This window comes from Arachis hypogaea, chromosome 11 (assembly GCF_003086295.3).
Source record: "Arachis hypogaea cultivar Tifrunner chromosome 11, arahy.Tifrunner.gnm2.J5K5, whole genome shotgun sequence".
NCBI classification, from domain to species: domain Eukaryota; kingdom Viridiplantae; phylum Streptophyta; class Magnoliopsida; order Fabales; family Fabaceae; genus Arachis; species Arachis hypogaea.
The window spans coordinates 129970514-129987970 of NC_092046.1; the positions used below are offsets into that span (position 1 = coordinate 129970514).

Sequence of the window (17457 nt, forward strand, 5' to 3'; positions counted from 1 at the left end):
TGGCCAGCTTTTCTATCACATTTCTTAGGTCATAAAAATCATTTGTTGAGTGCCCATATAACTTGTGATATTCACAGTATTCGCTACCACTTTCCTCCTTTTTGTTCTTGATGGGCCGGGGGGAGGTAGCTTTTCAGTGTGACATATTTCCCTGTAGATGTCGACTAGGGAAACTCGCAAAGGAGTATAAGAGTGATACCTCCTGGGCCTTTCATACCCAACTTCTTCTTTTTTCTTGGGCTCCCTCTCCTTCTCCTTTGATGAGTGAGAGTGCCCAGGTCGCCAGCTTGGTTCTCGCAGCCTGGCATTTTCCTCCATATTGATGTAATTTTCAGCTTTTTCTTGTACATCACTCAAAGAAGTCGAATGCCTTTTCGAGATGGACTGAGAAAAGGGGCCTTCTCGAAGTCCATTTACTAGGCCCATGATTACTGCTTCTGTAGGTAGCTCTTGCATTTCCAAACACGCCTTGTTGAACCTCTCCATGTAGTCTCTCAGGGGTCCTCCGATCTCTTGTTTTACTCCCAGGAGAATAGGCGCGTGCTTGACTTTGTCCTTTTGAATTGAAAATCACATCAGGAACTTTCACGCAAGGTCTTTGAAACTGGTGACCGACCTTGGGGGGAGGTTTTCGAACCACTTCATCGCCGCTTTTATCAAAGTCATTGGGAAGCTTTGTAGTGGGTAGCATCAGAGGCGTCGGCCAGATACATTCGACTTTTGAAGTTGCTCAGGTGATGCTTTGGGTCGGTGGTCCCGTAGTAGAGATCCATGTCAGGGCTTTTGAAGTTTCTTAGAACTTTTGCCCTCATGATGTCTTCACTGAACGGATCTTCTCCCCCTAAGGGGGGAATCTTCTCGGTCACTGCGAGAGTTCTTACCTCGGAGATTGGATTCTAATCTTAAGAGCTTTTTTTAAGCTCTTTTCATCGCTCAACCTCTCTCCTTAGGTTTCTCTCCGCTTCCCTCTATCACTCTAGTTCTTGTTCTAGCTGTTCTAGCCATCCTTGGTGGCCGTGAAGCAGCCCCATGAGGTCGGTGGCGTGAGGTTGCCCCCTTTCTCTGATTCGTGCACTTCAGAGGGGATTCCCTTTGGGTCTTTCACCCCTGAGGGGCCTTCTCTATGCTGGTTATCCGCTCCTTGCAGAGTTATTATGGTTCTGTCATTGTTGACTGCATCTTGGTGTTCTTGCTCAAATTTGAACGCAGTGTGTCCGTCCTCGTTCAGGTCATCCACCATCATGCGTTCATCTCCCAGGTCTCCGGCAACGTCGCCAATGTTACGTAGGTAACTTGAGATAGGTGGATTGGTCTTGAAGGATTGGCCCAAACGTCAGTGGAAGGTGGTCTCTGACTTGGTTTACGTTTAGGAGCTGCCGTCCGAGTTGCGTATGTGAAAGAATGGGGGGTGGTACCTGCAAAGACATTCTGATGCCTAAGTTAGCAAGGGAGTAAGCAGGTTTAGAGTATTGGAACTTGGTTTTACCTGAGTGTGTTAGTATATTTATAGTGGTGATCTAATAACCACCGTTGGAGTAGTTCCACTTCTGAAGGTGGATAACTATCCCTTTATCTTAGGGTTGTTAAGATATTGCTTCTGGAAGTGGATGTAAGATTTTAGGAGACAGTTACTTATTCGAATAATTGTTATCTGCCAGCTTATGTCGAGTCCGACCTCTTTGGAGGGGGGCTTATATCGTATCCGACCTCCTCGAGGAGGTCGTGTAGATGGTGAAGGCCATCCTCTGGATTGGACCTTTTTGATTTATTTGGGCCTGGATCAAAGTGTTGGACCAGGGTATGAACACTTATATTTATCAAAATTTATACACATAAATTAATATAGTTTATATCTATATTTTTAAAAATTGCAAACATAAATTAAAAAAAATTATTTACTCTAAAAATACTAAAATTTACTAGCTCCAAGAATTTCTCTTTTCTGATTTTGGTAACTGAAAAAAAAATTATTCTATTCCTTGTCTCATTTATCCTTTTTTTAATCTCTATTTTATTTCTTAAATTTTTACATTATCACCCACAATTTAAATATGTCCAGTATTTATAAAATATTTAAAAAACGATATGTATTTCATTTCAAAATGATCATGTGTAAGAGAGATTATTCAACAAATATTCTCCTTTTAAATTAAAATAATATTTTAATATTACAAAATAACTTCTTAGTTGATCATTTTTTTTCAAAGACATTAGATTTTATTGATGCAAATGAAGGAATGATGTCTACTGGTGGAGATTACAAAAAAGAAGTAGGGTAGTATACCCAAAGTTACATTAAAGAAATATAAAAAGATAAAAGATCTAATTGAGAAAGAAAGAACAAAGAGTGTGTGGCTGATAATTATTACAGTCTCTCAAGTTCTTAGAGCAGCTTGACCGAAGAAGAAAGGATCTTTGCCGAAGCCCGTCGATCACTTTCAAAGACCCAAGAATTAGGATTTTTTCAAATATTCCAGAGAATAATTACAAGATGCAGAGTTAGATGGGTTGAATTTATTTCTACCTTGACTACATTAAGAATTCTCAATCATCATTCATGAAACTTGTTGCTACCTCCAACAGCTCTTGGCATGTATGATAATAGCGGACTTTGATTTTAGATTTCTTCCATCATTTTGCATCTAAATAAACAGTATACAACTGTTTCATCTTTTTCTTAGCAATTTGGGCAGATTTTTGATGTGGAAGAGAACCGCCGATGGAGAAGGCAGAGCACATGGAGCTGTTCATGAAGACACTTCCACAAAAAAAAAATTGTGCAAAGTTCTAAGTCTCCAAATAGAGTTCCAAAGTTCTATTTGCACGCATGAGTGGGGGGCATAACTCAATAGGTTCATGGAGAAAATTATATACAACTAGGTAATCTGAGGCTATAGTATAAGACTTGTTCTTGTTCAGTGTCCATTGGATTTGATCCTCCTCTTCCTCAATTTTAATTGAAAAGATTCTATTGTTGATTTCTTTAGGAAAAAGGCTTTGAAACTAGTTGCTGATTCCACTGTTTTTCTTCATTTAATGGGTCTTTAACCCAAATGATTGTTATAGCTATTGCGTGGAGAGTTGAACTTTGGAAAATGGTGAAAAAGTATGGAGGAGGTAGCCAGGGATCGTCAAAAACTCTGATGGAGGAGCCCGAGCTAACTTGCCAGTTCAGGCCTTTCTCAACAACATTTTTACCATCTAGCAGACTTTGCCAGCCCCATGAAGATAATGTCCCTATTTATGCTCTCATTGCATCAGAATGTCTAAAATACTTTCCTTTGAGAATTCTTACTAGTAAGGACTTGGGTTGAGCAATTATTCTCGAAAACTATTTTTCTAGTAGAGCTAGGTTCTGAGATTTTAGGTCTTTGATTTCTAAACCACCTTCTTTCTTTGGCCTAGTCAGTGTATTCTAGCTTATCCAAACCATTCTCCTCTCAGAATTCCTTTGCCCCCACCAGAATTGTGAAAGCATGCTATGAATTTATAAAATTAAAGTGTCAGGGAGTTTGAAGCATGACAAGATATATATTGGGATTGCCTCACCAACTACTTTAAGTAAAACATATCGTCCACCCGATGAAGGAGAGCTCCTCTTTCACCCCATTATCTTCTTTCGAAATTTTTCCTTGATTAAAATAAATGTCGCCTTCTTTGATCTATTCACAATAGAGGGTAGACCAAGATACTTGTCCTGTGCACCAACATGGCTAATATTAGAGTCTCTGTCAGTTGAGTCCATAGTGATTGTGGAGTATTATTACTAAAGAAAATAGCGAATTTGTTGAGGTTAACCCGCTGTCCACTAAAGCTCCCATAGTGCTCCAACAACTCTAGAACTCTACCTGAGCTATTACTAGATACCTTACAAAATAAGATAGAATCATCTGCAAATAGAAGGTGGTTTACTCTTGGGCATCGTCTATTCACCTGGATACCTTGAATTGCACTGCTTTGTTCAGCATTGTGTAGCAAGAAGGAGAGGCCTTCTGCACAAAATAGGAAAAGATACGGGGATAGAAGATCATCTTGTCAGATACCTCTATTTGATTTAAAGAAATCATAAGGTTGACCTTTCAGAACAATATATCAAGAAACAATAGTTACCAATTCACGAATAGAATTCATCACAATATTATCAAAACCCAATTTGTCCAATATAAACCACAAAAAGTGTTATTCCACTCTATCATAAGCCTTGTTCATATCTAGTTTGATAGCCATTTCGTATTCCATCCCCTACTTCTTGGTTTTTAAGTAATGCATACACTCATGAGTTATCAGGATGTTATCAGATATTAGATGACCTTTGATAAATACACTCTGATTTAAGCTGACAAGCTTATTCATTAAACCTTGAAATTTGTGCAATATCACCTTAGATATAAATTTATAGACAATTATTGAGAGGTTAATATATCTCACCTGAGCCATGTTGCTTGCATCCGGTATTTTTGGAATGAGGCAAATATGCGTGTGGTTGAAACTTTTGAGAATTTGACCACCCGCAAAAAAGCTCCATATTGTCCAAAAAATATCACCATTCACAATATCCCAATAAGTCTGAAAGAATTTTGAGGTCATCCCATCATCACCAGAGGCACTTTAGAAATGTATGCTGAATGTTGTTTGTTTTACTTCCTCCATAGTAATAGACCTTCTGAGCTTTTGGTTCATAACAGCTAATACTCTAGGTTCAAAATCATCAAAGAAGGGATCTGGATCAGCATAACACTCTAATGAGAATATACCTTTAAAGTATTTTTCAGTAATTACGGTAATGGCAGCGTTAGAGGTAGCTTCCTCTCCATTATCATCAATTAGCTTCCATATCTTATTTTTTTTTATTCTCAATCTAAACTTTTGATAAAAGAACTTAGTGTCTTGACCACCCTCATTAAGCCATTTGACTCTTAATTTTTCTGTCTAATAAAGCTCTTCATCCGGAAAAGTAATTTCTAGCTTCCTTTCAAAGTCTGTTAATTTGGTGCCCCTAGAATCCCTGCTGCCCGAAGATCTTCAATGTGACTAGTGGGCTGGTCAATTTCGTTTTTAGAGTTATAGTTGCTCTCTTGTTGTCATTGAACAATTCTGTGCCTACATCTTTTTATTTTTGAGATAGGGTGAACATGAATGAGCCATCAATCTCCTCTCTCCAAACCTCTCCCACTATCCGTCTTATTTCCTCCATTGCACACCATCTGTTTTTGGAATTTAAAGCATTTTTTTTACCTTTCTGAATTCGGATTGGTATCAAGTAATAAGGGGGCATGATCCGAGCCTAGTTCAGAAAGTCTGATAACCATGGAGTTAGAATATTGCTGCTGCCAATCAATTCCTATTAATACCCTGTCCAATCTCTCCTGAATTAATTCATTTTCTCTATGTCTGTTTGATCATGTAAACGGCCTCCCAATCATACCTAGATCCAAGAGAAAATTATCATCAACAAAATCACTAAATGCATAAATGGTAGAAAGAGCTTTATCATATCCACCCTCTTTTTCTAACTAAGACAAAATAGCATTAAAATCACCCATGATAATAACCTTACCCTTAAACTGTTGAATAATAGGATGTAGCTCCACAAATTGATGAAAGCGTGTCTGTTCATTAGTGCTTAAATATACACCAATCTCATTAAGAGTCATATCCTAAACTTTGGAAGCAATGAAATATCAGTTTGATTAGGTCATTTGAACATTCAGCCCATCTTTCCATTCAAAAGCTATCCCATCTACTGTTCTATCCGACTCCATAATATGATGATTATAACCAACTAAATTCAACTTTTGTTCCACTTGTCGAACTTGGTTTTTAGTTTCACAGATGAAACCAAGCTCGGGAGGGTGAGATTCTTTAAGATTATGGATTGTTAGGGGTCTCCCAAAACCCTGACAGTTCTATGATATTAGCCTCATATCTCTTTGGGTGGCACTTGACGGCTATCACCCTCCACCTAATCATCCTATTGCATGTTGATTCCCAAACAGTTTTTTTTAAGTTGTCTCCATTCTCCTTTTCCATATATCTTCCTTTTTCCTCCAAAATTTCGGTTTCGGATCTAATCTTTCTGTCTTGCTAACTTCTTCAGTTTCAGATTTTTATTCATTTTGGGAGATCTAGAATAAGAGCTCAAAGTTGAGTCCTCCAGATTTTTTTGGTTTGTGATGCCTTGCAAGATTATTGCTTTTCCCATGCTGGCTACTGATATCAAACCATCAATCTCCCCTCCTCTTAAATCATCAGCCAAGATTCTGGGTGCCTTTTCAGCTATCTAATTCTTTTTGTCTCCCGTATCAACTACCTTCAATTTAGAAAAACCCTTCACCAATCAGTCAGGAGTGGGATTCTTCTTTGGTTGAGGAAAGCTTGTCCCAACTGTAGTTGAGGTAGCAAATCCTGGCTCCTTCTTATCTTCTATTCCCCCCCCCCCCACTTGGTTTATCTTTGTCCACTCTCCAATTTAGTTTCTTTTTATACAGTTCTAGACTGAATCTTCAGTGAAGTCATTACATCCTTTTAATTCATGGCCTATCTTTCTACAATAGACACAAAACTTTTCTACCCTTTCATACCAAAGGCAAATCTCCATGGAATTCTGTTTCGGTCCTACAATTGTAAGCTTGTTCATCAATCTTCGATCTCTACATAATTTCACCCTTTCCTTGAGAATTATGGTTTCTTTGCCCTTAATCTCAAAGAAACCAAGAGTACATCTCCCATGCTTCCACCCACTTTTTGCCCTACCTCCTTCGTTTTGAAACTCTCCGACATTTTTCAAAATTGTAGCCAAATCGAGAATGTCAAAATCACATCCCTTATAGTCTCATACTCATCCCTTTATTTTCTTACGTACAGAATGAAGCCTTTGAAAAACCATGGTGAGCCCCTCTCAATACGGAGCAGTTTAGATTCTTGTTCGAAAAAGAATTAACAACAATTATGCCTAATCGCACTCACCCGAAATTCCTCCGGGTTGCTCCATATTGCCTTCATTGGCATTCTATATTTTTCCAACAGAATAAAGTCTATTCGCAAACAGCCAGCGTTTCAAACTTTTCGTGCATGCATGGATACCATTCTGAATGTCTTCCTCTCCAAGAAACACGACTTCCTCATTTTTACCATCACTATTTGGCTCATTGTGATGATGATTCTCCTCTCTTCCATCCATGCTGATTACTGATGTGGTGAAAATAGAATAGCAGTTATGGTTTAGTAATCTGAACAAATTTGAATTTGAAGAAGAAAAGTCAAACCCTAGTGGGGCGCCTCGAAACCCTAGCAGAGCGCTTGGTAGCCCTAGTGCACTGCGTATATCTTCTTAGTTGATCCTCACTCTTTTACTTTTGACTTCTAATATGACTTTCATTTTAATATTTAAATTCTATATCTCTTTCCCTTAAATCTTGTTAAGTTAGTTTATCTTTATCACCACTTACCATATCATCTTAGAGCATAATATGGGTTAATAGTCAAATTCGTTTATGAAAGATCACCCATTCTTCAAATTAATCCTCAAATAATTTTTTTAGTCATATTAGTCCTTAAAAGATAAAACGTAAGTCAAATTGGTCCTTTCGTTTGTTAGACGATGATGTGTCACGTTAAGTGCCACGTGGCATGATAACGTGGTAGGTTAATGCCACATGTCACAATATGATTGGTTGACGTGTCAGTTCAGTGACACCTAGCACGTCACGTGTTACTTGACGTGTAAAAATGTTATTTATAATCAAAATAGTCCCTGAAAGTCCATACGTAAGTTATTTTTATCCCTAAAATTTTAAAAATTAATCACATTAGTCCTTATATAATTTTTTTTATTTTTTTCAAAATATTAAATTTAAAATTTTTTTGATAAGACTAATTTTAATATTATTTTTTAGACTTTAATAAACAAAATTTTTTTTACATAAAATAATTAAATTATTATAAAGTTATTTTATCATTTGTATTTTGAAATTTTACATTTTCAAATTATAAATTTTTTATAGTGAATTTTTTTTATTTAAGCAAGTTTATTAAATTATTGTTGATTATATATTTAAAAATTTAATATTTTAAATCTCACTAAATAATATAGTAGTTATTTTAAAATTTAAATCTTTAAATTTTTAAAATTATAATTTTTATTATTGTTTAATTTATATGGTTTAACTCAATAATTGAAAAACCGATTTGTGGGATCACTTGTTGAATCTTAATATTTTAATATAATTTTTTTAAAATAACTACTATATTTATTTAGTGAGATCTAAAATATTAAAATATTTAAAATAAGGGCAATTCATTTAAATAAAAATGTTTAGAGATCAATTTTACTAGAATACAACTTTCTAAACCGCAAGACGTAAATAGAACTTTTTACAAATCTATAGAAAACACTACTGACAGTAGCAGATTATAGAAATATGTAAACTACTAGTAGCAACCGCAGTTTACGTGAAGCAGTGTGCAAGCAGAAACCGTTATAGACAGCAACAGTTTGTGTATGATTGGACTTGGTCATAAACCGCTACAGGTAATAGCGGTTTATGTGTGGTTATATTCCTGTTTTCTCCATTGCATATGCCTGATATGCTGATTTCTATCCTGATCATCTTCCTTTATTTGGTGTAAAATCTGATCAACGTGAAGATTTACAATTTTTGCTAATGCTTGTTTTCATGCAGGCAAAAATTAACCGCCATTTCTCTCAGTAGTTATTAAAACTAGGTTTAATTATTTTGTTGGTTCTATAGTTTCGTGAAATTTTTATTTAGGTTTCTATTAGGTCCCTCTTGATAGTAATTCGTTTAGTTGTATAGGGACCCAAGTAAAAAAAATTGATGGAGGACCTAAATAAAAGGAAAAAAAAAAGTTTAGGGACCCAATTAAAAAAAATTGGTGCACGGACTCAATTAAAAGGAAAAAAAGTATAGGGACTTAATTAAAAATTCGGCGAAACTATAGGAACCAATAGAATAATTAAACCTTAAAACTACTATATTTATTTAGTGAAATTCAAAATATTAAAACTAGTTAAATATAGTATTTATTTTACTAAATATTTTGGATTTTACTAAATAAATATAGAAGTTATTTTAATATTTTAGATCTCACTAAATAAATATAGTAGTTATTTTTAAAAAATATATTAAAATATTAAGATTCAACAAGTGATTCCACAAATCGGTTCTTTATTATTGAGTTCTACCATATAAATTAAATAATAATAAAAATTATAATTTCAAAAAATTTTAAAGCTTTAAATTTTAAAATGACTGCTATATTATTTAGGGAGATTTAAAATATTAAATTTTTAAATATATAATCAACAATAATTTGATAAACTCGTTTAAATAAAAAAATTTCACTATAAAAATTATAATTTAAAATATTAAATTTTAAAATACAAATGATAAAATAATTTTTATAATAATTTAATTCTTTTTATTATTTTATGTAAAAATAATTTTGTTTATTAAGATCTAAAAATTAATATTAAAATTAGTACTATCAAAAAATAATTCAAATTTAATATTATGAAGAAAAATTAAAAAAATTATATAAGGACTAATTTGATTAATTTTTAAAATTTTAGGAATGAAAATGACTTACGTCTAGACTTTCAAAGACTATTTTGATTATAAATAACTTTTTTACACGTCAAGTAACACGTAGCGTGCTCGGTGTCACTGACATTGCACGTCAACCAATTATCTTGTGACACGTCATTGTCTAACTAACAGAAGGATCAATTTTGACTTACGTTTTATCTTTCAATGACTAACATGACTACAAAAATTATTTGAGGACTAATTTAAAAAATGTGTGATCTTTTAAGGATGAATTTAACTATTAACCCAACATAATATCAAATGAAAATTACTTATTTGACCAATAATAAAAATAATAAATACATACATTCTTTAAAGAAATGTTTACATAATATTTTTCTTATAATAAATTGAATTTAGTTAACATATATCCTGAAAACATATGAAAATTATTGATAACAAAAAATTTTAATTTTTTTAATAAATACAAAATAAATACATTAAAAAATATTTTTTTATATTTTTAATAAATTTTTTTCAATTTATAATCTTAGAGTAACTTGAATAGGTTACTTTTGGATATTATTTTATATATATATAAATATAAATATATATATAATAACTGAATTGATTTAAAACTAAAATTTATATTAGACATAATATCTGAAATAAGATCGATATTAATAAAGAGAGACTATATTACTTAAACAAAATTAATTAAATGTACTCCTTGTATAATTTATTAAATAAAATAATTAAAAATAATATAAAATCTAAATTAAGTTGAGATTAAGTATTGGAGTGACAAATTTTACATTAAATCTTAAATTAATTTTTATGATAAATAATCTCACACATTCTTATATAATATTTTGTAGGATCCAAAATAAAATTAAACTAAAACAAACATTGAAAATACTCTAATACATGTGTCTTTAGTATACAAAATAACAAAATTCTAATAAATTATACTACAATCAAATTATTTCAGCTATTCTTTTAGAATTATAAAATTAATTTTACATTCTATCAGTATACAAATATTTTATACAAATAATTAATTATATATTAATATATAAATAAAAATAACTAATTTTTAAATTTATTATTTAAATATATAAATATATTAATCATCGTATAAAATTTTTATATTATTATTATAATAAAATTAAATTAATTTTTTTTATAATTACATTATGTTAACACTAAAAGGTATTCCCTACATAAAGTACTTGCAGTGCATGAAAAACATCCATTAGTAAATTAATTATTTAACGAAAGAATTACAGTGTCATTATGCTGGATTGATTTTATCTTAGTAGTCCGTCGTACATGATGAGATATTTTTATGGGTCTAAAAATTGGCTAACAGATTAGCCCAATTTAAAATAAAAATTAATTGTCAGTAAAATAATAAAAATAAAAAAATTCTGTACTTTATATTTTAATTTTTAACGAGCCTAGATGTATTTACATGTAGAAGAAAACGCATAAAATAAGCAAATTCTAATTTCGCTGAAATTGAAAAGAGTGGAAGGTTAATGGTTTGATAGCAGAGTGAACTCAAGTAAGAGTAAGAGTGAGAGTAAGTCAGGAAGAGAGCAGGAAATCAAGATGTTGGGATCTAATAGACAAGAATGGAGACCCCACACTTCTCACCTGCCCCTCTCACTCTGTCGTCTTCAGCGCCTGCTTTCACCACGCAATGTCTCCATCCACAATCTCCCTAACCTTATTTATTTATTATTATTGTTGAGTCAATTGACAAGCCTCGTCCTCCATTTTATGCAGCCTTCAATGACTTTTGGGCCGATTGCGACTACAGAGTACAGACTTTTTTTTCTGTAATTAATTTTTTTTAAATGAATTTGAGTTCATTAATATAAATACAGTACATTTATCTATTTAAGTAAATATTAAGGTACTAAAATAGGAATCTAGAGTATAAAATTATAATTAAAAAAATAAAGATATTAACAAAAGACATAATTTATTTTTATTTTTATTATTTTTATTAATTTTTTATAATTATATATTTTTTTAAAATTTTTAAATAAAAAAACGAAAATAAATTAAATTTTTATAATTTGTTCTACTTTATCATTAAATAGAATATAAAAACACTAAATTTTATGTCTCTTTCTTTTATATTTTATTTTTAATATCTTATCTGATCGTATTCTAAAAAAGAAATACAACCTAAAAATTTTAAATTTTGTGCGTATTATATATACACGTAATAACCCATTAGTAAAGGATTAATTCTAAATAAAATTTAAATTTATAACTAATTAATTTTTGACTTATTAAATTAAAAAATATGTTAAAAAATAAAATATTTTTTTTATTATTTTTTTTAGGTGACAACAAATAATTGAGAACGTCTGACGTCTAGTGTCCACTTTACTTGGCAAAGTGTGTCAGATTGCCATTAACCATACACCTGGACCTAAACCATGGTGCCACACATCTTGTCATCTAAAGTAAATAACATATATTAATGATTAATCCAACTAAGAACTTGTTGCATACATCCCTTGATTGGAATTTTCCATTTGAGCCATGACATTGAATCAGTGAAGAATAGATAATATTAATTTCTTTAATCTTACTTAAAAAATAAGGTAATGTATCTAGATTATACAAACTTGAGTACATATGCATCAAATGGCAAATGCAGGCTCACCAGCTGAAAGAAAGGAAACCGAAAAAGATTTGGAAGCAACACATGGAACAGAGAAATACTTTGCCTAAAATGTTGATGATAAGAAATTTGGAAAAAGGAAAGAAATTAAGAAGACCATTCTTGAAGAAAATGAAGTTAAATATACTACAGAATTACGGAAAAGAACACAAGTGAAAGAGCTAATTATTGAATGGAAATCACCAAAAACAAAAGAGTATGTACCAGAATCAACAAGCATAACGCAACATGGCTATGACACAGAAGACACAAGATTAAGTCCCACAGATGAAGGAAACAGAACATCAGAAAATACTATTGATGAATTACCAAAGAAAAACACTGACACGGACCGAAAGTTAGTCGAGTCGGTAGATCCTTTGAAGATGAACGAGTTGATCTTTTCAGGCACATATTCCAGAAAAATATTTCTCTATTCCATGTGTTGCTTCCAAATCTTTTTCAGTTTCCTTCCTTCCAGCTGGTGAACCTGCATTTGATACATATTGTTATTTGGCTTCGGATATCTTTCTCCCTAATTACTTGAATCAACCTCAAAATTACTTGACCTCTCATATGCAAAAACGATACGGAATGTCTCAATTGACATTTTTACGTAAATCGAATTCATACAATTCGAATTAGGAATTTTAATAGTAAATCAAATTTATATAATTTGAATTACTCAAATTTTAAATCAACTACTAAATCGAATCAATAATGTTCGATTTAACCTCCTCCATAGTAAATTGAACTGATTGTTTCAATTTCATGAACTTGTAAATCAAATAAAGTAGTTTCGATTTACTACTTATAACATGTCTTAATTAAATCGAACCAAATAGTTCATTTACTATTCATAAGCCTTTTATAGTACTTCTAATATTTTTAAGTTATTTTTTTAAAAATTATTTTACATAAAATAAAATATCTTTTGTTATATAATTTAAATATATTTATTAAAAAATATATTTATTCAAATTTTAAATACAATATTCTTCTACATAATTAATAATTCTAAAATTAAAAAATTATTTTATTTTATACAAAGTAATTAAAAAAAGATTAAATTTAAATATAAATATTTATACATGTACTCAAATTTTAAATAAAATATTTTATATAATTAATAATAATTTAAAAATTAAAAAATTATTTTATTTTATATATTAAAAAGAAAAAATAAACTGACAAAATATTTAATTGTGAGATTTTTTTTTAAATTAATATTTATTTATTAAATTAAAAATAATATATAAAATAATATATTTTAATACTCTTTTTAAGTACTCTTAATAATAAAATTATTATATATGAATTGTTGATTTTTTGGACAAAATAAATAAAAAATTGATCATATAATAATAATAATAATAATAATAATAATATATTATTATTATTATTATTATTATTATTATTATTATTATTATTATTATTATTATTATTATTGAAAGTATTTAAAAAAATACTTTAACCAAGTGGGTATATTATTATTATTATTATTATTATTGTTATTATTATTATTATTATTATTATTGAAAGTATTTAAAAAGAGTACTTTAACCAAGTGGGTATAATATTTTTTTTCTCTCATAGAAATATTTTTAAGAGTTATCAATTTATTTTTATTAAAATTAAAAAATTTAATATAATTTTATATATTAATAAATATACAAATTTATTTAATTTTTATATATTTATATTTATTATAATATTTTTAAAATTTAATAATGATGCTACCAGCAGCATGATGAAGTTGGATTTTTAACTATATAATTTAGGGGTATAAGATTTTATTCACATTATCTTTCCTAGAAGAATAGTAAAAAATCAAGCTAAGATGATGCCAACTTAAGTAACTGACTAGACGATAGTTATACGATACACAATAATAATAAATATTTTGTTAGTTTATTTTTTTAATGTATAGAATAAAATAATTTTTTAATTTTTAAATTATTAATTATATAAAAAAATATTGTATTTAAAATTTGAGTAAATCTATTTTTAATAATTTTTTAAATAAATTTATTTAAATTATACCATAAAAAATATTTTATTCCATGCAAATCAATTTAAAAAAAAATGACTCGAAAAATGTTAAAAATACTATAAAAGGTTTAAGTAAATATAAAAGTTTAAGTAAATATACTTTATGAGTAGTAAATCGACTCTATTTGGTTTGGTTCGATTTAATCAAAATATATAGTGAAAATTATACTTTATAGTATTACTTGAAAAAAAATTGACAGGTTTTATTTTCTGAAAAAATAACTTTTAGAAGACCTCACAAGAAATTCCGGTAAATGAATAAAATTTAGATACTAGACCGTAACTTGAGAAAAAGATGCAGAAGTGTTTCGATGTAATCAATAACGTATGATAAACTGAAAATAGGAGAACACTAAACTAGTGTTCTCTCAAATTTTATTCGTGACTTAATTTTTCAAATTTGACGTTGTATAATCAAGCTAGTCCTTTTATCAGTTGTTAAGGTTCAACTTCCTCTTGACTCTCTGAGTTGCAATTCTAATCCATATTCCATTAGCGAGATATGATTTCCAGCAAAAAATACAATTTCTTCAGTCTAAGAACTTTCTTACAGCACATCCCATTTTCTGTAAGACTTTTATTCTGTTCTAGAGGACTAAAAGACCGACCTATCTAAGAACATAATGAAAAGAACGAGATTAAACAAATATGAGATGCAGAATCAACATATTAATCCATATAAAAGGTTAGAAGTTTCCTTCAAGAGCTTATCTTCTGACCCTGACAAGTGTTAGGGATATATCATGAATGTAAGAAAAAAAAAATCAATACTACATATTTTACAAGATTCTAGTAAACTAATAGCATACAAATGGTTGCACTGATATGATAGCAATGAACATGGACAACCTATTGGTTTCCGAAAGTCTACCAGCAAGTAGAACATATTGTCAGCTCAAAAAATATTCTGCCATCAGAATCCAATTCTATATCAATGGTTAAGAAATTATCAAGAAAGTTCAAGGCTTCCAAGCCTGGTACATGAGAGAATAACAATGAAAAAGGTAAGCGAGCAAGGAGCATAATGTGCTCAGCAAAGTTCTACAATACAGAAAAGTATAACTACTATGCATCATGGACTGCTATGCATCATGGAAAGATCTTAAGATACTTTCGTCACCTGCTGATGGGAAATCGGTGCGATGCAATAGCTGCTACACCTGATCATAACAAAATGGTTCCACTCCCATTTTTGTTCTTCGTTCTATCTGTTCCCTATGCAAGTTCAAATATGAAAATAGTGGTTAGATTGAGATGATCGACATAAGCCTAAATGATGATATTCCGATGAAATGTACACCGTAGAGCTGAATTCCCCATTGACAGGATCGAACTTCATCCATACATACAGGCACAGATATAGGCCTGAGAAGTTCATGTTACCTCACGGCAAACAAATGTCTCCTTTATTTGTTAAACATTGATCTAACTTACATCTTAGTTTATGCTACCACACTCTTCATATAGAATTGACTGCTAACAAATACTAGCATTCAAGTTCCAGTTAACAATTTGCATGAAAAAGTTGAAGATAAAATTAAAGGAAAAAAAGGTTCGGGTTCCTCCAACTACAGGATTTGCCAAAATGAACGACATATTTATCCTCCCAAACTCGAGCTTTATACTTCAGTCTAAGGAAACTTCTTCCCACCAAAATTTCTTTCCTTTTCCTCTCCTACAACTCTACCAGTGACCAGTTGCAATATTAATCACATCAAAGAAGTTCGAACCTCAGCCAATACTAAAGTGAGCATGCCTCTTTGCATCACGTTTTCAAACTATTTTATGTCTCTATTAAGTGTCGCGAAATTCGGTCAACAGATGGCTCCAACAGATAGAACTTAGAAAAGACCCCCTTACTTCAAGCTCCAAGTACCAAAACAGAGATACTAGACTAGGGGCTAACAAGCATTGGTGCAAATAGTTTGCAGAAGCTTGCGAAATCAAAGACCTTCTCCAGATATGATATGGCATTGGTATCTAAATCTAAAACTTTGAATTGTAACAAAGCCTAAAGCCGTTCTAATTCCCTGTTGAATCCACTATTCTTAGCAATACACAAAACAAAGCATAACAAATTAACATTATTTCATACCTTCATTCCATTGAAGCTTTTGCTCCAACCTCCTTGAGCTTGGCTATGATAGCCTCAGCCTCCTCTTTTGTCAAACCCTTCTTCAAGACCGTTGGCACCTTCTCCACCAAGTCCTTCGCCTCCTTCAATCCCAAGCTCGTGAAAGTTCTCACCTCCTTTATCACCTTGATCTTCGCCGCGGCGTCGAAAGCATCCAGCTTCACGTCAAACACCGTCTTCTCTTCCTTCTTTGCTTCCTCTCCGGCAGCACCAGCGCCAGCACCACCACCTCCCTTTGCCGCACGTTTTCTCAGAGCACCCTTCAATCCCCCGAGCTCCATTCCCGGGGTCATCAGCATCATTAACGGTAACTCGTTAATTCCCTTTTTCTTCTGCATAATCTCCACCAGGTCCACCACTTCCATTAGCGTCAGCGCTGTGAGCTCGTCGACGATCAACGAAGCCTTCTCGGATTTCACGACTGGGTTCGAATCCTGGGAAGAAGAATCGGTGCTGAAATTGCGAGCGAAGATCGCAGGACGAGATTGGAGCTGCGATTGGTGGTTGGATTTAGGGTTCTGTATTAGGATTCTTCGGATTTGTTGTGATACGTGTAGGAATCGCGAACACCTCATTCTTTCTTCTTTCTGGTGTAGGATAATTGAAAGGTTAATCGAAGAACATAACTCTAACCGAATCGTGAAGTTGAATTTCTTTTTCTATTTTTAATTTTGATTTAATGAAGCTGAATTTAAACCTAAAATGCACAAAGTTGTTGGAAGAATTTCAGGTGATTTAGAATCTCTGGATTTCGGCCATAAACCCTACGGGGAAGACGATGGTAGTTGATTTTACGTCTTTACCCCTATGCTCATGTTTTTGGATCTAGGCCCAGTTCTCACGTTGGGCTGGATTTTCTTTTTAGCACACATCTCAGGACAGAAGTCCATAAAAGAATAATTAAAAAAAAAAGGGAAAGAAAAGAAGCTATATCTTTATATGTGACTTTAAATTATGGATATAAAGTTGGCAATATAACATAACCACTAAACATTTTAATTTATTTTATAGAAGATGTTTCGTTTATCGTTTTATAAAAA

The 17457-nt window shown here is 31.4% G+C and overlaps 1 protein-coding gene and 1 long non-coding RNA gene across 3 annotated transcripts; one reads left to right on the forward strand and one right to left on the reverse strand.

Moving 5' to 3' along the window:
• Positions 1 to 2334: 2334 nt before the first annotated feature.
• Positions 2335 to 3567, forward strand: LOC112724057 (uncharacterized). The gene is made up of 3 exons (XR_011867096.1): positions 2335 to 2593; positions 2682 to 2880; positions 3067 to 3567. It is a non-coding gene; the product is annotated as an uncharacterized lncRNA (long non-coding RNA).
• Positions 3568 to 15170: 11603 nt separating this feature from the next.
• LOC112722613 (uncharacterized) lies at positions 15171 to 17278 on the reverse strand. Of its 2 annotated transcripts, none has more exons than XM_025773706.2 (2): positions 16379 to 17278; positions 15171 to 15498 (listed from the first exon to the last, which is right to left on the reverse strand). In XM_025773706.2, exon 1 carries the CDS (start codon positions 16990 to 16992, stop codon positions 16381 to 16383), a length of 612 nt encoding a protein of 203 aa, XP_025629491.1. In that variant the 5' UTR covers positions 16993 to 17278; the 3' UTR covers positions 15171 to 15498; positions 16379 to 16380. The 2 variants fall into 2 exon arrangements, with proteins under 2 accessions (XP_025629491.1, XP_025629492.1); XM_025773707.3 differs by having other exon boundaries at positions 15171 to 15491; positions 16379 to 17194.
• Between the last annotated feature and the right edge of the window lie 179 nt (positions 17279 to 17457).